This window comes from Orussus abietinus, unplaced genomic scaffold (assembly GCF_000612105.2).
Source record: "Orussus abietinus isolate OABI.00-Male unplaced genomic scaffold, Oabi_2.0 scaffold100, whole genome shotgun sequence".
Classification (NCBI taxonomy): Eukaryota; Metazoa; Arthropoda; class Insecta; order Hymenoptera; family Orussidae; genus Orussus; species Orussus abietinus.
Genome location: NW_019394268.1, coordinates 63,922 through 86,667, shown reverse-complemented (window position 1 = coordinate 86,667; position 22,746 = coordinate 63,922). Strand labels below are relative to the sequence as shown.

The 22,746-nt window shown below is 53.9% G+C and overlaps 1 protein-coding gene across 13 annotated transcripts in view; it reads right to left on the bottom strand.

Moving 5' to 3' along the window:
* The window catches only part of LOC105702683 (neurobeachin), a 107,438-nt gene that overhangs the window by 74,343 nt on the left and 10,349 nt on the right, over positions 1–22,746 (bottom strand). For 12 of the 13 annotated variants that reach the window (XM_012430421.1, XM_012430496.1, XM_012430431.1 and 9 more), the window contains exon 2: positions 7,914–8,018. In XM_012430421.1, coding sequence (XP_012285844.1) covers positions 7,914–8,018 — 105 coding nt within the window. Of the gene's footprint in view, positions 1–5,265; positions 5,455–7,913; positions 8,019–22,746 lie in introns of those variants that run through there. The other variant, XM_012430515.2, reaches the window with a different exon arrangement.

Here is a 22,746-nt window from a genome sequence, read left to right as displayed (position 1 = left end):
TCTCTCTCCTCCTCGAGCATCGTTAATTCCGACCTCGGCTTCGCGAAATCTCCTCTCTCCCGAGATTTAGGATCGATCGGTTCTTTCGGAACTTCCCCCTCCGTATCGGCGAGCTCGTTCAAGTACGACTCGACGGTGACTAGAAAATGGGCCGATTTTCCGCAACGTCTTCGTCCATTTTTTCATTTTAATTATCGATATAGGCAAGGTTTTAAATCTTCCGCTCGAAAAAGTCAGGCGGAAAAGCGACAGATCCGCGTAAAAATTCCGAACGGACGTAAAGGCGCTTCGTAAAGCTTCGATGGACGCAATTCCATTATCCCCCGCGATTCCCGTCGCCAAACCGCGGTCGTTCCGGCGCGACGAAGTGCATCGCGCTCGGTGCTCTCTCGGAAAGTCTCACTTTTGTTCCGACGAGTTCGCCATTTAATCTCCGAAGCTTCCTTTTCCTGCAAACCCCTCCCTCCGCCGGTACTTCAAAACTCCCGGTCGCTCGAAAGATGCGCTTTGCGATCGCGTCGACGTCTCCGCCTTCCTCGCGAAAATACCTCGAGTTCTCTCGCCGAGAGACTGGGATGTTTCCGTCGTTTTCAATTTTTCCCTTCCTCGTCGCGCCGCCTCGCATAAAATCTCTGATTACGTTCAAGCTTCCCATATTAAAATAAAAAAAAAGAATCAGCGAAGCGATCGACGCGACCGTTGGGATTTAATTAAAAATTGCAGCCAGCGGATCATTCTTTCACGAGTAAATACCCGATATTCGATGATTGGATCCGGCATTAAAGGGAGCGTCGCGGCAAAATCGACCTAATTTTCCATCAATTTCGAGGAAATTTCTCTCGAGCTCCATGTCGCATCAACCGTTTAAAGCGTTTAATCTTTAACGCAAAGTTTCACTTTGCCGGAACTCCCCGGTTTGGCGCACTTCAAAGCCAGCGAATTCCCTCTGCCTCTGTCTCCCCTCTGGTTGGAGTTGCACTTTGCAAATATGGAGGAAATTCCGACTTTCCTTGCCGAGAGACGCCAAATTGCTCGCGCTCTAAGAGCCGGATTCGGAGGCGATCCCTCTTGCCTCCCCGTCGGGAACGTCGGAATAAATGACCAATTTCGGGATAAACCGACGGAAAGAATCGGAAGTCGACGCGCGATCCCAAGTCCCGAGGAGTTTCATAATTATTCATCGAGTCCCGCCATTTGGAATTCCACGAAATCTTGTTTATACGCTCATAAAGCGTACAACGAAAAGGGGTAGGCGCAAATGGACGCGGCTCTCCGTCGAGATTCGGCCGAAACTATTATCTTCCTCGGTCGGCAATTTGTACCGGGCAGTCCTCGCTCTCGCTCCCCATATTTATGAGAATGTAAATCGTCCAATTATTTTCATCCATTTCTTACCGCGGAGTGTCCGCTCCAGCCCCGATCGGGTGCACCTCGACGCGCGTCCACCCATTCGCCTGCCTTTGCAGTTGCTCGAACGTCTCGATCCCTCCCCGGCCCACCCTCGGGGGAGAGAAATCACGGCGTGAAGAAGGGGACCGTACGGTCCGATAGGTGGGAACGGTCGGAAGAAGTCGGCGTCGAAAGGTCGCGAGGAGGGGCAGAGAAAATCGAGGAAAGTCTCCCGTTTTTGCGTCTGGATGCCCGGCACGTTGCGGAAGGGAAGAAACGGCCCCGAAACGCGGTTACGGTCCGTACGACAACCTCGTGTCAATTTCCACGAGCCGACCCGAGAGGGCGAACTCTCGTCTCGCCCCTCGTCCGGGCTCCTCTTAAACCGCATTGGCAATGACTCCTGGATTCACTTCCCGGGGGCGTATCTTGTATCGACTCCGTCGGAAACAATTCTTGGCCTCTCGCCATCTTTTTAGCGGCTTTCGCGAACGGTCGCCGGCACGTAAAGAATCACTTATCCGACATTTCGCGGTAAATGCTTCACCTTCGCGAATTTCCATTCGCTTCGGCGAATAAAAGACCGTTCCCCGGGCCCCCGGGCCCCCGGGCCCCCGGGCCCCCGGGCCCCCGGGCAAACTCGCGATGTATGGATAAGCAAAACGAAAACTAGGGAGGGAGCGAGGGCCTCCAGTCCCTGATTAGCCGCAAAGTTGCCAAGTTGCGAAGTTCTTCATTTGCGAAAAGCCCGAAGTACACGACCGCGGGCGAATACGTGGGTGAAGGAACAGCGAGGAGTGCGAACCAGGAAGTTGAAATAAGTACCGGGGTCTTATAACGAAGTTACCTCCGCTAAGTACGAAGGCCGTGCTTAAAGTGCATTAAAGACGACTCCTGAAATTCAAGCCAGAGAACGCGAAGCGTCTTGCGGAGTTTCCTCCTTCCCCCGACTTTCCAATGTTTTCTCCCGTGTAAAATGATTTTAACCTGGTCGATCGGGATTGGCCATGGATTTTAACCTGGACGATCGGGATTGGCCATTGGTTTGCAGATGCCATCTTCGGCTCGATCGGTAAATGACGGAGTAATGGCAAATATACGGATCGATGCGTCGGCACATATTGCAGGTAAATGGATAAGCGGATAATGGTAAGCCGCCCGTAGTCGGCGATACTCCGGGATGGACTAATAGAAGATCCACCGGCAGTCGGTAAACACGATCGATTTACATAATTCGGATCCGCCGGTGAATAACGTTACGAAGGCAAGGAGAATCCGAGACGAAAACTCGACGAGCCGCTATCGCGTCCGTCCGTTAAATGTAAATATCCGCACTCGAGCTGGCCACATCGAATCGCATCATCGAAAGCCCGCAGACACGAAATTCCTGGGAATTAAACAACGACTCTAATGTATGTATTTTTTTCCTATGGATAACGTCCACTTGAAAAAAAAAAAAAAATCGAAGCTTCCTGCAAAGAAAAGCGCGAGCTCGCTTGCCAGGAAATCGTCCAGATTTGGGTCCAATCGAGTCGCGTTCTCGTAACGTGAATTTTAACGCTTAACCTCGAATTACGTTATTACGGCTAATTCGGCGAGCAAATGCATGGCTACGCGACTTTGATCATTAAAACGAGGCTTAGGGGGTTAATAATCGCGGCTCTTACTTAATGCCAGACGGTAACAATGCCCGCGGTAATAACACGGGACGTTTTCGCTCGAACGAGCACGCGAAACTAAGCTCTAGAGACCGGGCGAGGGCTCCGGGCGTCCTCCCGCCGCCACCCACCCCGAGTAGGCGTCGTCCCCTAACCTATACGCATTGTTTACGCGCCTACATAACCTCCGACCCTAAACCGGAAGCCTCTCGTGCTCGGAGAGCACGGGCCGGTCTTCCCGGGATCCCGGAGGCATGCTCGCCATCTTGAATGCCAATGGATATTCCCGTAACCCTCGGCTCACCCTCCGGCGATCCAGGAAATCGCGACAAACTACGGGCCCGGAGGACCGATCGCATACCCGGGGAAAGTCCACGGGGAACGAGCGATCGCGATACTCCAATTTTTTCCCGCCGCGACAAACAATTTCGAGGCCGGAGAAGCCACCGCCGAGGAGGAATTCAGGGACGGTTTAAACCGTCCCGTCCGTCGGACGGGGTCGTGGGCAGGATGCTTAAATAAACCGAGGAGAATCGAAAAGCCATTAGTTCGGACTCGTGGGGTGAATTCTAATTCGCGGGACTGGCGCGAGCCGACGGAGGGAGCGAAGCCTCGACTCGGCGGGCGGATTTCGAAAAAGCCGACCAGGCCCCGGGCAGAACTCAGGGACAGCCCGAAACACCCTCGAGGTGGCGGAACCGAACCTAAGACAGTCGAAAACCCATTACTTCGCTCTCCCGGGGTGAATTCTAATGCCCGGACGCAACGGCCCGAACGAAGATCCATCGTTGCTCGCGATAACGGAAGATACGGATTTCCTCTCGCCCGAGTCGATTCGCGAAACGCCGAGAGCCGATGTTTCTCCGAGACCACGCGGCGCAAGCGTTCCGCATAAAATACATAAACGCGGACGACGTCAATCTGGACTTCGACAAAACCAGGAAGAAATGCGGCAAAGTCGATCGGCCGTACCGCGAGAGTCGAAATGAAATGGAGATTTGCGGGCGATGTCTAAACGTTTAGAGAGCCGCCGCTGACCTCGGCCCGACCGGGCGAGCGTTCGCGGCGGGGAGGGATAGCGTAATTTAATTTGGTGATCGAATCACTCGCCGTCGGTACGAGACCTGGAAGCAATTATCCCGGTATCGGCCCGGCTCAATTTCGGCTCCTACAGGACGAATAAATCCGCAATTTTCCCCGGCGGATTCTCGCCGAGGATAAATCCGCCTACGACGATTTTCTTTACCCCAAAGAGAGGTACGCCGATTTCGCCGTTGTCCAGGTCCCGCCTTTTAGGACCGGAAGGCGAGGTCGGGGACGAAGATCGATCTCGCTCTTTGGGCCGTTCCGAGACGAAATATAATATTTCCGACCTCGCTCGGCTCCGGCCGCGTTTCGTCGGGTTCCTCCGCGTAAATAGCCCCGCGGCAAGAGAGGGCAAGAACGACCTTAATTACTTTTCTTCGCAGGTCGCGCCAACTTTTTGTGTCAATGAACCTCCGCTTCGCGAGCGGATTCCCCGTCGGCCCGAGGGGTTTCCGACGCCCCAAAAACGCGACGATCGACGCGGATACCGCGGGTGCGCCCCGGGAAGAAGCGGCCGACGAGGGTCGCACCTACTCACGGAATTAACGGGCGAGAGGATCCCGCGACCCCTTCCCATTATCAAACCACGTGGAATCCTCCGTTCCGCCGACGCCCTCCACCACTTGTTATTTACCCTCCTTCGGGGGAGGCATCGAGAATCGCGAGTCGTGCCGGGGCACTTCTCGGGGCAAGGGGGGAGACGCCGCACCTGTGTTCCGAATAATGGAGCCCGCGAGCTTCTCGCCCCGTATCCGGTCCGGGTATTTCAACGTGGAAATATGTCGTTTATCCAAAAAAATGTATACGCGGAATTGGATGATTTTCGGCCATCTCGAGAAAATAAAATAGATACGAGGACATATTTGCGGTTATATTTAATCGACGGGTTTTTAATATAAAAAAATATGTTGACATATTTCCATATCCGTCGCGACTCTCGCTCCAGCGTGCCGCGACATCGGGGCGAGGCCCGCGAGGTCCCTCTCGCGGTCGGGGGCGGGGGGTAAATCAATATATTCCACTCACGCAGCGGCGTAACGACGTCGCTCTTTCATAATTTCTCCGCCTTTCTCACGAATCGGAAATCGTTCGCTTCCCCGGTTGATTCGCATCGCGCGGAAAGGAAGTTTACCTGGGTTCTCGGAGCGAAGTCGAGCAGCGTCGGCGGCCACGAAGGGGCTGGATATCGCATCGACGACGACAGGGCGGAGAGCGGGAGCAGGCTCCCCTTCCAGCTGCAAGCCGGACGGCAAAGAGGCGCGAGGAAGCTTCGCTAATTGGAGTCTCCCGGTATTCCGGTCACGTCCCCGACTCGCGGCTCGACGCCTCCGGCTCGACGCCTCCGGCCCGACGCCGGAGGCCCGACTGACCCCGCGGCCCGCGGGCACGAGATATAAACAAAGCGGCGGGTGACGCCCAAGGGACTTGAAATCGCGGTAATGCCTCCTCGAGCTCCCGGAAAATCGGGCGTAAACACGGTCCAAGCTGCCCCCTCTGTCTCCTCTGCTCTCTCCAGCGACCGAGTTGCGCATGGAGAAGTTTGGTTGATTCGAGGATATCCGTCGAGCGCTCGCGATCATCCGCGCTCGTTGTTTGGTTGGGGGAATATGCTCGCAATGGCGATATGCTTCGACCGAGCACGACCGAGGCTGAAGAGTCGCGTCCAACTGCGGCGCGAAGCACTCTCGTCTCTGGAAATTCGTTTTCGAAAAAGCTCGCTCGGGAAAAAATAGAGACCGGGAGCGTAGGAGAGGACAAAAGTGCTGGCCGTCGGTTCGAGCTCGATTTTTGACCCGCCTTTGCCGGATTTTCCCCCAAAGCACGATTTCGTGAGCAAATAACCCCTCGGACTCGACTTAACTCGACGTGGAAACGATTAATGACGCGGAACGGGTGGTATTATAGTTTGCGCGACACCAGGGAAATATGAAAATTGTTCGCCGTCAGTCGGGGACATAAATTTCAAGTCGCGAGTTGACTTTTATTTCCTGCGACGCGGTCCGACCGTAACCGGATGACGGGGCGACGAAAACAGGAGGACGGCCCAGAATTCTGCTCCCTTCGGCTTTGTCTTTATTTATGCTGGCGTTTCGCCGCATCGTGGATTTATTCGCCGCGGATCTCGCATATGCAAATGCGTTTTCGCGCACCGATGCAAAATGGAAGGGAAACCGAAAAGGAAGAGCCGGAAACTCGCGCGCGCTCTCGGGCGCGAAAATGCCGGAACCCCCGCGAAGACAACGGCCTCGCCGAGGATTTCCACCTGGCGAGGTCGACTATTTTTCACGGAAAGGTAGATTCAGCGCCTGTTCGCGCATTTCCATGGAAGCGGAAAAACGTAACCACTGTCCTTTACGGACCTGACTCCCGATTTAATGGACCGACTTGGCCGAGAGATGAGCGCGTTTCAGAAATGTCGCCGCTCGGGTCGCATCTCGAAATGCATCCTGACCGTGGAGTTAACATTCGCTGCGTGCCGTGAAAATTGCCGTCTCCGTCGTAACGTTCCCGAGCATCGGGATTGGGTGTCCTAAGTTTCGCATTAAAACGGTTTAAATATGGTCGTTTCGCCGGAATGGCGTTTTCGCGTCAAAGACGACAAGGACTCGCGAAAACCCGTCCTTCACCCAGTAGATTTAGCCTTGGAAACTTTGACGCTTTATCCTAACCACTTTAAGGAGTCCAATTAATTACACCTTCCCGGGACAAATCACTTCCAGAGGAACTTTAACTCTCAAACGCGAAACCGTAAAGTCGGATTACGGGTGACCGAGCGAACGTCGTAACTCCGGTATGCATTTCGAGACCTTTCCTTCCGTTCCTTCCGTTCCCTCGACCGGAACCGAGTCCTTCGTTTGTCTTTCTTCTCGCTTTTGATCTTCTATTTTTCCATAATTTCGCTTATTCCGTCTATTAAACGCAAAGCCGTCGAGTCGAATCGAACGTTCGCGGAAACCGGTCAAACTCTTGGGATGCTTCCGAATTGAAAATCGTCCTTATAACGCGCCTCTCTCGAGCGAGAGTTTGCGAATGATGCAAATAAGCAGAAGTGGACGATATCGCGAAACCGTTTGTTCCATTCCTGGTGGAATTTCGAGTACGATTCTATTGCCGCGATTCACCCGTGATTCGAGCATCCCATTTTTCCCCGGTCGAGATTAATCAATTTTTCAAAATCCACGTACCGACAATGGTCTGAATCCCGTGTCGAAATATTTACCCGGGCAATTCGTTTGAAAAGCCCAATTTGCCGGAAACGTCCGATCGAGGACTCGAGGACTCGAGAAGACTCGAAAGGCCGAGTCAAATTTACTCGGCGATGTCGAGTTTTAAACGGATTAACGAGACCTTTTAAATAACGACGATATTTTTAAGACTCTTTTTAGTCTGTTTTCGCCAATGCGTCGACGGCGCGAAACGCGAAGATGAAAAAGAGACGACCGACGGGCTCTATTAAATTCTGACTGCGTCAACGCGCGGCCCTCCCTCTCGCGAGTCGTTTCTTTAATTTCGCATCTCCGACAGAATTCACGCGTAATGAATTTCAATGTCCCTACGTTGCAGCGAATCGGAGAGAAATCCAGCCCCGGCAGTCGGGCTGGAAATTCGCAAGCTCTTCAATTATTCGAGTAACCTTTCGGTGAAGCGCGTCGCGCTCTCTCCGTTTCGTTCTCCGTGCACCGATGACTCGATAATTAAATCGAATCGTTTGCTCGATAAAAACTCGCATACGTCAAGGTCGGGTCGCTCCGTCGAGGCGGTAATCGATTACGGACTCACCTGCAAATTGGGTGGACAATGGTCGAGCAACTCCAGCATGTGCCTGATGTTCTGGGCATCCTGAATGACGAAGTTCAGCTCCATGTCGAATTCCCCGCCCACGAGCTGTTCGAACAAAAATAAGAGGGGAGTCAGAGACGCGCATTCGGGAGAAGTCCGAATAGAGTTCCTTGTACACTGACGGTCATGAATGGCTTCCTCGTGTATATGGTGCAGCCTGGTGGTGGTAACATAAACGTATCGTAAAAAATAAGCTCGAGAACTTATGTACCTGCGGTACCTGATGTATAATAAACTGTAAAATAATTAATGTAATAAAGCAACTTATTGAGCAATAACAATGAGTACGTTTAATTAGACGAGCATGTCTAGCAAACCCTCTAATCGCCTATTCCTGATCCTTGAAAATCACTCGTAGATCTAAGGGAAGAAACTCAGTGCCACCTCCTCGGTTGTCCTATGACCCTGTTAGAAATCGGAAATTTCAACCCCTAAAATTTTTGCCCGTGCCACCTCCTCGGTTATCCTATGTTCCTGTTAGAAATCGGAAATTTCAACCCCTAAAATTTTTGACCGTGGGAAACACCGTGCCACCTCCTCGGTTATCCTATGTTCCTGTTAGAAATCGGAAATTTCAACCCCTAAAATTTGTGCTCGAGAGAATTCCGTGCCACCTCCTCGGTTGTCCTATGATCCTATTCCATCTCTGGCGATTTGTAACAGGAACATAGAATAACGAAGGAGGTGGCACGGGATTCTCCCGAGCAAAAATTTTAGGGGTCGAAATTTCCGATTTCTAACAGGATCATAGGACAACCGAGGAGGTGGCACGGAGTTTCTCCCGAGCAAAAATTTTAGGGGTTGAAATTTCCGATTTCTATCAGGATCATAGGACAACCAAGGAGGTGGCACAGAGTTTCGTGCCTTAGATCTATAGGTGATTTTCAAGGATCAGGAATAGGCGATTAGAGGGTTTGCTAGACGTGCTCGTCTAATTAAACGTACTCATTGTTATTGTTTAATAAGTTGCTTTATTACATTAATTATTTTACAGTTTATTATACATCAGGTACCGCAAGTACATAAGTTCTCGAGCTCGTTTTTTACGTTACGTTTACGTTACCACCCCCAGGCTGCACCATGTACACGAGGAAGCCATTCATGACCGCCAGTGTACAAAAACGTGAAACTCGTAGCCGAAACTTGCAGCCAAGCTGCCTCGGGAAACGACAGCGGCGTTCCGCTCCACTCGAAAACGACACTTATGATCAAGTAGCGATCCGTCTCTCTCCTGTTCAGCCTTACCATACCAAACTACCTTCGGAGTGGAACTCTGGACAACGGATCGACCCTTTGCGTTATTTCTTTAACGCACGTTTACGGTCAGAGGCTTTTCGCGATGCTGCCCTCGTTTAAAGGGTCCTTTGAACGCTCCAAATGTCCGCCGGCGGTCTCTTGTCCTTTAAACGAAAACTGGTTGAACGCATTGGATGGACCACCGCAACGAGGGCGCAGCTTTCGTTTCGACGAGCTGGCGGCACCGGTGGAAAAAAAAAAAAGAAAGAACGAACTCGATTCCCCGGAGCCGCGGTGCTCGTCAAAGCCGGATTCGCAACGAGTTAATGAAATTCCCCGATCGAGGCTCTTTATTTCCATGTAAACGAATCTCGAGGCCAGTCTTTCCGCGAGCATTTCAACGAGGCCTGCATTATGAGATTCGATTCGCATCCGAAGCCGTTCCGGATTCGTTGACGAGCTCGGTGCGCCCTCGATGCGCCCTCGATGCACCCCGGGTGCACCCCGGGTGCTCGTCGTTAAACGTTTAGGGGGAAACGACGAGGGAACGTCTCTTTATCGCGATCCGGTATTTTCCACCCTCGTCCGATCCCGTTTCATTTTCCGACCGACTTATCTTCCAGGAGAGGTGACGTTTTCAATATTCATTGCGACGGGCTTGTCGACATTGCGGAATTTCTCGATGCAAGCTGCATCGAATTTGAGTTGTACAACTGTGCGAGCCCGGTTAACTAGCTAGGCTCCCTCGAGGTCTGAGTCGACGAGAAATGGTTCAAATAGCGGAGGAAACGTATAGGTGTACGTAGGGAGGACGGTGACGCCTTGAAAGAATTATTTCCATCTTAATTAAATTCTAACTACTGGCCGAGTGGTCCCCCTTCCGGTACTAGTCCACTTCTCGCAGTTATTACTTTTCCGAAGGATAAGTTTTAAGCGAATTGCCCGAAGAACAAAAAAAATATATGCCGGTTGTTTTCCTCGTTAAAACGGATTCATACGGTATGGCGATATTTGGAAAAGTTGGAAGCGAAGAGAATACGAGTATACGACCCGATGGAAGCAAATATTTTATTGTCGGATCAAAATGATAAATGTTTCATGCACGGAATTAATAGTTAATAATGCGATCGATAGCCATTATCCTCGTGAAGCGTCCGGCGTTAGGTTTTCGGTTAAAATTGCGTTTACCGAGTTTAATCGATTTCCGTAAATGAAGAAAAATTGTTGAGCGGGACATCGAAATTGACGCTAATTAAATCGATAAAAACATTACGACCTGGTAATGGGATCGCGATTCCGGGCATTTGAAATATCACGAAAATATCGTCATTTTACGGTGCGAACGTTTACGTTGAACTCGGTCCTCCGTTGAAAAGTGGAAGGACGAATCGGATGAATCGGTAGACAATTTCTCCCGAATGAATTGAAATTCAGAGAATCGCAGAGACCAGTCTCGTTAGCGGGAAGGTTGTTTGCGGAACACCGTGGAGGCGATGAAAGAGAGACAACGAGAGAGATTGCGGATTTACTCCGGGGCCAATTAATTAGGCGTACAATTCCGTTGGCTTCCGAGAACTCGAAAACATTTTGCAGGAATTCTTACGTCACCGGAAGAGCAGACCTTCGGAATATTTCCCGGGAAGAATTCAATCTTCCTCTCGGAGGGAGGGCTCCTCCCCATGTGAAATGAATTTCTCGGAAATTGGGGGAAAGTGGATGAAAGGAGCTTCCACCCTTCGCCGTTAGCACGCCTATACGGAGGGAAAAAACGACGAGATCACGGAACCGAGGGGTGGTTATCGCTCCCGCGATATTTCCTTACGGAACGTACAGAATTTCGACTCTAGCTTTATCAATTTTTCGCCCGGATGCTAATTGGGGTCGATTACGCGTTTGTACGAAGAATAAATACGGAACAACCGAATCGTGATCGGTGGATGAGCATCGCTGGGAGAAGCTCGATAATATAAACATCTCTGAAAGCTTTTGTTTGTCGCGAGTGTAGGAAAAAAGCCTTTTAGGGGACGGGAAAAGTCAATGATCGAGACGCTGCCCCATTGAAAGCCGCTGTACCTCGGTAGCTTTGCAGGGGACGAAACGCTGGCCAACAAAGGGTTAGAATACCCGAGGAATTAGGGGTGGACTCTGCAGTGCCCTCGCTAATTGGGTACTGCTTGCTTTCACACCTTACACCCTACAGTGTCCCACATACATCAACGATCCCCGGCCATAGCGAACTCGGCTGTTCAGCATTGCAAATACCGCTGCACCTAAAAGCGGACCAAGGCGAGGGGATTGCGCGAAACAGCTTCAAAACTTATATCGCCGTTGACTATAGAAGGGAATAATTACGCCCAGGGTGAGAGCCATCGCAAAGAATCGTCCCGACGCGAAACGCAGAGATTTCATAGTTATCCTCCGGAAGGACGTCTCCGTCTTCTCCGAGATGGGAGAATCGATCGGTGGCGGTTTTGGCATCGAGGGGAACCGCGATTCCTTTTCCGCGCCTACCAGAAGCGACGCAATGGCTCTCTCGAAGAAGAAGGCGCCTCGGACCTCGGATAGCATCCATCCGCCCCGAGATCTGCATTTCAATCTGCAGGTAATGCCGGAGCAGCTATTCCTGTCCCCGCGGAGACTCGGATCGAACGAGATCGGCCGTATTTACATATCGACATTGGAAGAAGGGGGTGCGCATTCCGTGGGGGTTAGCTCGGGGCCATCGGTATAACCGCCAGCCGGGGGGCTCGGATGAAAATGGAGAAAAAAAGGTTCTCGAGGAAAATGGAAGGTAATGCCAGAATGCAGGGAACGCATCCCTTCGGGAGGTGGGCACGCGACGCGCCGTCGAGCGTTCCCCTCGAAAGGGATCGATCGTCCCGACGTGGTTATTTCCGGAAGATGGCTGGATTCTCGTCCGACCTGGACGAGCTCCCGATTTATTTGTCAAATTTTCCTGGAAGGAAAAGTGGACTAGTGGAAGATCGCGTCACCCCCTCGGGAAGCCCTCTTGGAATTCGGGAGGGCGCGGGTTTTACGCACCTTCCCGCGGGACGCGGACGTTTCCCGCCTTGGTTTACGAACGAGACGTTGCCTCGTCGTAAACGAGATCCTACGAGGGATTCAGGATTCGCGCTCCCGCCTCCGTGGATCCCGACCCGGGGCAATATCTCGCGGCTTTATGAAAATGCCCCGGCGGGCACCTGCATTCTTCCGGGAAGAAATACCGCGGCATCGTAATTTCTCATCTCGCCGGAGCGGCCCGGAAGACGCGGCTCCTCCGCGAGTCGCGGACGTTTGAGCCGGTCCTCCCCCTAATTAGGCCGCCACTCGCGACGTTCACCCCGTAGACGGTTTTTCCAATGGCGACGTCGAGCTCCGAGGAATCCGACTCGTTAGACGTCGTTGAATATTCATTTCCCTCGCGCTACTCGCGGCGACCCAGGGCCACGAGCGGACCTCTCGGTCGCGAGAGCTGCTCCGGAGGCGACCCGGAGGCGACCCGCAGGCGACCCGCAGGCGACCCGCAGGCGACCCGAAGGGGGCGAAATCGGGGAAGAGCGGTCGTCGCAGTCGCGGGTCGAGACTCCCCCGCATCCTACCCGGGATTCTCTTTGTCGTCGCGATTCCTCGTCCCGCCCCTTCATCCACTTACCCGTGGCTTGGTTAATTAATGAAACTCCCTTGTACGGGCCTCTTTAACGAGACCGAGGAGTGGCCGCGGATCGCTAACCCTCCGAGAGGCGTCTCTTCCGTCGCGAAAAAACGCTCGAGGGCGGGACGTCGTTTCGGTTTCGATTGAAAATTTAATGCGGCGCGGGGAAACGAACGATTGGACGCGACTCGGGGCTCGCGCCTCTCGACGCGATAATTGGGGTGAAATTTCTTTTCCCACGCGGCAGGATCCGACCCTCCTATCGCCGGAGGAAAGCGTCCGCCTTGACGACGCGCAACGAGCGATCGCGAGCGAAAAACCTCGAAGCTCGCGTCCGGAGAACGGATCGTGATCCGATAAGAACTCGACACTTGGCGGTGCCTCGGCGGGTCGCGTTAATCACGATAATGCCGGCCGGATAAAAGGATAAGTAATCTGCCGAAGTGCTCGCCGCCGGCGCCTCAACTCCGCTCCCTTTCTCCGGGACGCCCCGGGAAGCAATTAACTTATACACCGCGTTCAATTAAGCGCGTCCCCCGCTCCGCCGATGATCGTTTTGTTTCTCGACCCGCCAGGAGGAGGAACCGATTCGACTCGCGAGTGAGAGTCCTCGGCGAGACGCGGACCCGATTCGTCTCGCGGGTCATCCGAAAGTCGAACCTTGGAGAGACGGAGAAGGTTCGCGCGACCGCGCACCACTTGGCGTAATTGCGACGAGGGCCGACCCCCTCTCGACCCGCAATGGGCGTTTCCCGGATTTTCCCCCGCTCGCGACAACGAGATTCGTCGTTTCGGGGGTTGATTACCGCAGACCGAGGATCGACCCCGGCCTGATGCGGCGAGAGTCGCGATCGGGCGAATCGCCGACGGCTGCGGCCCGGAAACGTCGGCGCGGATCGATAGACCGGACCCGTTCGTTTCGGAATACGAACAACCTACATCCGCAAGCTTTCCACTTTCCGCTCTCCCGGCCGCGCCGAATGGCCGCGTTTCCTCGCTTTAACGACGGGTGCCGGCACGCGGATCGCGGAATCGCGAGGGAGGGGCGTTTCGCCGACGATCATTCGTACCAACGAGAAGACGTCGAATTGCCATTTTTTCAGCGCGATACCTGCCGAAAGTTCACCCACGCGACCAAGCATCCGTCCCTTCTTGGTATCGGTCGATCGCTCGACGTCTCGGACCGGCGTCGGTTCCATAAATTACGTTATCGCGGCTCTGGTTTCGATTCGAGGGGGATTTCCTAATGGAGCGTATCGTGTACCCAACGGCACGGTACCATAACGTTTGACGACTAACGAGCGTGCAAGAGAACCACGAGGGAGCGATTTTGGAGGAGCGAATCCAGTCGGGGCCGTCTCGATTGTCTAGTTAGGGTCCTCGAGTATCGTGACAAATGAGCGTATTGACCGGAGCGGGGCAGTGGCCCAATATTGATACGGATTACGCGGTCCGGGTCCCGATCGCCCGTCGACGTTTTCCTCCCAACCACCCAACGCGCCGCGCGAAAAGGAAACCATTTTCCGAAGCAAGTTCCGAAGTCAAATTCGTGACGACGGACCGCAGACGAGCCAAATGCGCGCGAGGGGCGAGCATCCGTCGACGGAACGAGATCCGCCAGAGAGAAAGTAACGATCGGGCGGGAAGGACGGTCACGAATTAATTTGATAATTTAGCCTTTGATCTCGACATCGGATACGTTGTTAGCGCTCGCCCTTTGACATCGCGCGATACGTTTCCAGGCCGATGGCACGATTAATAATAATGGTCGAATCGCCCCCACCGATTGGATCGTATTACGTGGCTCGTGTCGAGTGTCGAGTGTTCGGACGAGACGAAAATTGATTCGCGCAGAAGGGTGGAAGGCGCGACATCGGATGCTCTTTAAAGTCGCGCGTTCGATCCGGCGTTTTTCCCGCTCCGGTTTACGGCAGAAGCGCGAATAAATAAATGTCCGTTCCACTCTCGGCGGAATTTGCATTATTTGCGCGATGCAGCGGCGTAACGTCGTTATTCGGACTCGATTACACTTTACAGCGGAAACGAGGTGAATTAGCTTTGCGATGCATTCTCGGGAGAGGAGCCTCCCGCGATGGTTTGGACGCGATAACGGCGTTAGGCGCTTTGAACTTGGCGGGATCCCCTTGAAACCGAGGACTGGATATGCTCCGCGGGGTCGACCGCATTTGGCGCGAAAGCGCATCCAGACGCCCTCGGCGGATGAATCGACGCGGAAAAAGAATTCTCGGCCTTGGCAGGAGAAGTTTTCGCCGCGCGAACGATAAAAAGACTATTACTCAACGAATAGGGCTCAACTCGGGAGGAATGCAGATCCGAAGCTCGTAACGAGACTCGCGTCCCGGAAAATTGGCTCTTGGTTCCGCGTGAGACCTTTAACTTCTCTCCCCGGGCATGAAAACTCCATCAAAATCAAGAATCCTTTCAATCTAAACTTCCAAATGATAGTCCCTCGGCTTCCTCCCGCCCCGGGAACTTCATCAAACTTACACAAACGTGCGGGAATACAATCGGGGTCCCGGAGCCGCGTTCCCGGGGTACGGGTTTGATTTGAATCGCGGGCGCATTATTTCGAAAAGACCTCCGCTTACGCGCCGACGGATCCGTCGAGCGGGAGAGACGGAGCGGAATAAATGCACGGAGGAGAGTACTTTCGGGTTAGTCGGCCAGTGGCGAAGGATTCGAGGGGATTTAGAATCTCTATTCGATGCGCGCCACCGCGGAGCGAGAGCGAAGTAGGTTCGACGGTGGGTATACGGGGAGACGATGCGAGAACGTCCACGACGCGTCGAGAGCTCGTCGAGCTTTTTCCCCCATCGTCCGTGTATTTCAAGGCGGAATAAAAGTTTAAATTGCGTGTACCCCCCGTCGACGTTCGGCCGTATAATACCCCGCGGAAAGTCGAAACCGGCAACGCGGCCCTGGGCTCCGCCGGAGTGCCGCATTTTCCGCATTCTACCGCAAGGGGCACCGTCCGCCGCGTTTTTCCTCGGAAAATCATTACGCGACTTTATACGGTATTATTCTTCTTTCTCCATTATGAACTCGGCTTTCACGGGGAGAACGTTATAGCTCTTTCATTTCCCTGGCCTGCGTCCAGAGGATAAAATTCCATCTTCCGCGGGCGACGTCGATGAATATCGATTCGGGAAAAATCACGTGAAAATTATGCAGCGGCAAAAACTAGGGGGAGAGAGAGCGGCAATTTTTTGTTTCGGTCGACAAAGATCGACGTTTCCGCAATCGCGCGTCTCCCCTCTCCGGCGCGTTAACGAAGAGAACCGTCAATTTGCTAAAGCGTTTTCCCGTATAACCGTAGAAGTATTATTTCAAAGCGTAGCGGGAAACTTAAGCTAAGAGGTACTTTATCCGAGACTGTTGAACTTTCAGGGAGCAACGAGTACCGCACCGGTACTGCATTCTTTTCAACGCGGGACGAACTCGGAGGGAAGTTCTCGCGAGCAGAGTTACTCGAATCGCCGGAGAGCCGGAGCAGCGAGAGAAGGAAAAACCCGGTTGCGACCTTCGAGCCGAATCGACAGAGTATCGGGGAAGGCGGAATCGGACTAGGCTCGATACTCGGCCAAGTTAGGGAACGAACGGTTTCGCGTTTAAGCGGCTCCACTCGAAACGCCGCATACGTCGCCGACGACGCGACCCTTCCGCTCTCTCTCTCTCTCTCTCGTAATTCGAGGGGGAGACGAAAAACGGAGCGGGGGTTCGGCTGGGATTAACTCCAGATTGCGCCCGAATTGTCCCCGGGCATGGCCGCCGGCAGCCATTGCTAGATCGGATTACTTAGACGGGAATTAGGCCGATCCGTGATATGCCGCAAATCCGATCGAAGGGAGAGACGCGTCTCGATATTCGCTGGCTCGCTGGGTCGAAATCGGCGTCCTCGCGAAAAGAAGCTCCGGCCGCGGGGTCGCCTCCGAAAAGTTGGGCCCAAGTTTCGTCGCGACAGCTGCTTTCTCCCGAAAGCGGGAACTCCGCTCGGGAATTTTCACCTAACTTTTCGCCCATACGTGGCTGCTTTCTTATCACGTCCCGCAACTATGGAGTCCGGTATCGCGCGGTCGGGAAACTAATCGCCGAAGTCTCCTCCAAGCGTCGAATGCGCTCGATTTCGGGACCACTCGCAATTCGCCCGAACGGGCGACGTCGTCAGTTCTCGGTCACTCGAAGAAGCTCTTTCACGTTTTGCTTTATCCGACCTGACGCGAATGGCCACTTAAGCTGGCCGAGCTTTTATACTACCTGGTGTTTATCTTTTATTTCCCGAAGCGTGGGGCGACGTCGCGACATATTTTCCCATCGGTCCCTGATAAGAACGATTCGTTTACGGGACGCTCGAAACTGCCGATAAAGATAACGCGTTATTCACGGGGTGAGGGCTCCGAAAAAAAGGGAAAAAAGGGGGAAAAAATGGGCCAACGAAAGATCGGAAGCTGCGAGAGAGTTACAAGGTGCGCAATTGGCCCAGCTTTCCGGCAGTTGGGCCCGGAGGATGGTTAACGAATCACGTAGCAAAGTCCTTAACGCGCCATGTCCGTCGTCAATTCCCGGATTTCATTGTCGAGAGGGAACATCGGGACTCCATTGTACGTCCCAAAACGTTCCTTTTGTCAGGTAGAATCCATTAAGCGAAGAGCCCGGGTTCCGACCGAATCCCGAAGCAATCCTGGCGACGCTGGAAACGCGTCGCGTTACGGCTGCGGTGGCGGCGTCGCCCGACCCGGGGCACCCCGGTCGCTCTCCCGGTAAACTCGTTGAGGCTACCCCTTATCGAGACTTGCCAAGAAAATCCATTGAGCTTCATTTTTTGCATCATTTTCTCGCAGAGGAAATTTCGATCGAGACGCGAGCAGCGAGAACGAAAATGGGCGGGGAGAATTCGAGAATCCGGGAAACCAAATCGGTTCGCGTTACCTCGTTAGCGGGCTTTCGGAAGCACGAGGGCTTCGTCAAACGCGGTTTTGAAATCCTCCGAGGCAATTAATTAAAACCACTGGGTCCGAACGTTCGATTTCAAGTTCCCGGACTAATTGGACGCGACAATGGAGAAACGCGGCCGCGAAATTGCGCCGAACGCCGAAGGTCCGACCGCGCCCTATCGGGAGGGACTCCGCAGGAGACCCCGAGGAACCGGCCATTTCCTCCGGTTCCTTTGATCTGGAACAATGCTTTCCCTCTTGGATCCATTTTCTCATTGTATCCGTTAATTAAAACCCGACCCGCGGTGAGTTCGTCGTGGCACAGGGGGATCTTTTTGCCCGGGTCGAGCTATTCTTCCGAGGTTCCGATAAGCTTTTGTTGCCTTAAGGAAAATTCACGGACGCGTAGGATTCCGCAGGCTCGGAAGTTGACCGGTTAACCCTTTTCCGAGGTTGATTCGATCGGCATCGACCGACCCATCTGGGTAAGTTTATCCGGAAGTTCGGTGAACCGCCATAACGAATTTATCCATCCGAATTAGCTAGTCCGTTCGTGAAATATTTGACGGTCGGCTGCCCCGTAGCACATTACGGAACGTCAACCGCGATTACGTCGCGCGACCAATCGATTACGAAAGGGAGATTCCGTCCCTTCGAATGAACGCGTTGCCGAAGAAATCCTCGAAGAAAGTAGATTCCTTTTAAGACGGAGAGAAGAAGGAAGCATCTCCGCTGAGGCTCCAGCCGATTACATTAACAACGAGCCTTGGACTAATTGAAGGCTTTAGAAACGACGAGTGCGCCGTGAATGCGCGAGGAACCCCGAATGAAATTTCTAAAGGTGAAATAAGTTCCGAAATGAACGTTACGAGGGATAATGTAAGCCGTACCCTATTTCTCTCCCTCCCTCCTTCCATCTTGACTCAGCTTCCTGGGAGTCACGCTACAAACAGCCATCGTGAAACCCATTATTTCGAGATGTAAGGGAGAAGGGGTTCGAGGAAAATAAAGCCGGAAAACCTCGCGTACAGCCCGGAAATAATAGAGAAACGTATTATATTTCCCGGCCCAGGAGGAACGCGTCCTGCCGTTCATTTTCTTCTCCCGTCTCGATTTCGGCCCCCTCTCGTTCCGTTCAATTTCGTTCGGCGTCCTCCGAAGCGAGTTTTCCCGGTTTACCTTAAAAGTGGAAACGTCGAGTTCCAAGTCGTGGACGACAGGCTTTAAAGCGCGTAACGCGTCGTACTCGAATCCGCGCGATGGCCGTCGCCCAGCGGGGGCGTGCAAACGATGTCACGCCGACGCGGACGGTTCAAACGGATCAAAGCTGCCGGGAATATACCGGAGCGCCTGCACTCGCATGTCGGCATAAAGACAAGTTTTTCGGTCATTTTGGCGCGTCCCGGACGAACCGCGCCCGGTCCTCGCCGGAGGGTGGCGAGGTACGACTCGTCACTCCGATCGGGATTTCGATTTAGCCTTCGTCGTCGGTCGTGACAAATGCGCTCGCGGTTCGGCCTGGCCGGAAACGGGCGGAAATAGGTCAGGCAGAAGTTGGCCGTCGAAAGGGTGAATGCCGTCCGCGCGACGAGAGGACAAAAGGGAGGGCGGAAATCGCAAAATCACGTTGGATATCGCGCGAGATCGATTCGGAGGGTGGCGGGCCCTGCCAAGGGCCGAGAACCCGGTTTCGCGTTCACTCGCCTTCGCCTCGAGACCGTTCCGCGTCCCGAACATCCCGCTCGCCGTTTCTCTCTTAACCGATTTCGCCCGCCCCGGGGAACCGAGATTTATCGAAGAAGACGATTCGTGTTGCCGAGGAACGCGAAAGGCGACGTTCGTCCAGGGGGCGCTCCCAAATGATCGATAACGCCCGGCGACGCGCCGGCATCGTTGCGCCGCTTTCCCTTAAATTTCGTCCCCGATAGGTAATCAATTGGAATTTTCCGGGTGAACTTTAAGTCGGCCCGGAAGGAACGAAACGTAGGATCGCCGAGGAGGGAAATGGGAGCCGTATTTTCCTCGCTCCCTCCACGAAAGAGAAAAAGCCGCCTTGACTCGCACTATGCGATATGCCTGCTCGGCCCGCGCCGAATGCCCGCCAATGTTCATCGATCCTCGTCCTCCCCTATGACTATACGGACGTTTCCATCGGCAATCGCGGAGCCTTCGGCGAGTGGATTTCGCGGTGCGTCGGTCCGACCGTTACGATGCGCCGGAAAAATTGGACCTACTCATCTCGAATTGATTTTACCCGCAACGGAGGCCGCGACAACGGAAAGCGATAGCGGGGCGAACGAGCGGCCTATTCCAGTTGCGAAAGAACCGAAGACGCGCCGTTTCCTTTACGACACCCTTCGCGGTTCTCGCTCGATGCCCGATACCTCTTCGGCAAAGACGAGACGTTGCTCTTCCGAAGGTGCCTTCGCGATCGAAAAGAAGTTACGGAAAGTCGAATACTTCGGTCTTCGAATTAGCCAATCTCTTTCCAGCGGAACGTGTCCGCGCGGTCAAAGAAATGCATTTCCTTTGAGAAACCTAGGCTGTCGTCGATTCCATCGAAGATACAACGGCGATCTCTGAATTTTCCAGCACGCTTTTTACCGAACCCTCCGCCTCTCCTCTAAGTATTTTTCTTTTGGACGACGACCAGGAAATTCCACGAGGTCAGCCGCCGTTCGGAAATCGAGAAATAAGGTCTGGCATTCCTGGAGTGTATTCGCGGGTTGAAAAGAATTTTCGCTAGGGGACATACCGCGGCACCAATCTGTCTTCCCTTGCCTCCCTGCTTGCGAATCATTTTTTTAGTTATCGCGAGCCCGGATAACAATTGGCGCTTAGATCGGTACGGCGAAAGCGAAAAGAGTCGCTGCGAGCGACAGTGCGAGGCGACGCCACCGAATCTCCGGGTGGATGCACTCTAATTAGGGTCCCGGCCTCGAGAGAGGCGTCGCGGCGTCGACAGCCGATGCCGCTCGACCCGGTAACGTAACGCCTGCGAAAATTTCCACGAGTCCGCGGAATTATTGATCGACCTCGGGTCACGGGAGGGCGAAATCGCGCTCCACTGACGGTTTCCGCGGCACTTTTCGATCCGACGAGGATACTCTTCTTCCGGGCAGCCGGAACGCCGCGAGCCGCGGAGCAACTGCATCAGGGGAGGAATAAGGAGGTAGATGGTGCACGAGGACGTGTCTCTCGGTGGATGCGACGGCTAATGCATTTTCTCCGGCTTGTAATTGAGTTCGCACCGTAAGCGAATTCGAATTACGAGCCATTGGAATTACTTTGATGTAGCGGCTTCCTCCTTATTACCTTCCCGTCCTTTACGAGGGAGGAAGGCGACTTCAAAGCTCCGCAGTTTCGGAAAAGCTTTCGAGATCTCGGCCGCGTTGCCGGCGAAAAGGATTAACCGGGCGTTGGAAGGAGCCGCCGAGATACGTCGATATCGACGGATCGCGATGCGTGATTTTAACGAAATTGGCCGACGATATCGAGGGCACGCGGCCGTGGCAGCGCGGATTTGCCGCACCGCCTGGCCCAGGCGGCCCGCCAATCCCCCCCGCGATGTAAATCCCGCGCCGGTGGCGCTGCATTATTGAATTCCAAATGCGCCCGATGCAATAAATAAACTCGCCTCCCGGGAAACGAGAGGATCCCTTTCGAACCCGCAAACGAGTCCGAGAACCGCGAAGGGAGGCAACCCGCCACTCGGCGACTTATGAAAATCAGGGGACGGTCCCGAAAAGTCGACTTCGGTAAAAGCGTCGGAAGGTAAATAGCGACGCTTTTTCGAAACCATCCCCTTACCGCTCTCTATTGTCGCTTTCACCCCTCCCTCGGAGCCCTGATTTCTTCGCCTCTCGGGCTCGGAGGCCTCGATCGCGATCTCGGATCGGGATCCACCCTGTCTCGAGCGGACGAGCGGAAATGGAAATGCGCCCGAGACGATGCCACCCTTCCAGGAGGGCGCACCAAGCGAGGCTATCGATGGCGACGCTATTAGCGTCGATGGGGGGTCCTTAAGACTACCTCGGCTTCCTCGCTCTCCACTCGGATCGATTTCCATTCCGGCGACTCGCTGACGAGTCGAGAGCGACGCGCGGGTCCTTTGAGCGAGGCAGTTGGCACCGTCCAAAAGCGGAAAATGCCAACCACCCCGCGACAGGAACCGCGATCGAAACGGCCCCGAACGCAACAAGTGCGTCCGCTCCGTTGTCGTTTCGAAGTCGTTTTAAAGTTGCCCCGGCCAACGACGGCGGCTACTCGACGTCGCGCGGAAAGGGCCCGAGACTCGACCTCGTTTTTAACGCGAGATGAGCCGCAACGATTGCCTCCGCGGAGGTCGCGCGTTAATATCGCTCGTGGCGTCCGTTTGAGGAAGAGCTTCATCTCGCGATATTGCCGTCGCGGCACGAGTCGCCCAATTTGGCCCGACCACCTTCCAAGTCGCGGGGTGCGGACGCCACTTTTCAGCGGGGCTCGAAAACGCGGCTCGTTCTTCCGGGCTTGCTCGGAGGAAACGAGGGCGAGAATCCAGCTGGCCGGATTCGCCGATGCGGGGCGAGGGTCGCTTTCAAATTTCCACCGACCTCTGTTTATCCTGGCGTTTCAATGGTGGGCGCTGCGGAGAAAATTCCGGCCCCAAGTCGCCCGTGCCATTTCGTTGAAAAAACAACGGCCGGACGGTGCGCGGGTTTTCGATCCGATTTGCCCCCGACCATTTTGACCCGGGCTCAAAACGGACGTTTGCCCGTCGCCCCGCGGGACCCGCTTACGGCTGAAAGCGTGTTTCCCTTTGCCCGCCCCAGTGGGAACGGTTTACGATAACAACTGCCACCCGAAACGTTGCAAAAAAAAACCGGAGGGAAAACGTTCGTTCCGCATCTACGTTAAGAAAAATTCTAACGCGGGAAGTCGAAGCACGTGC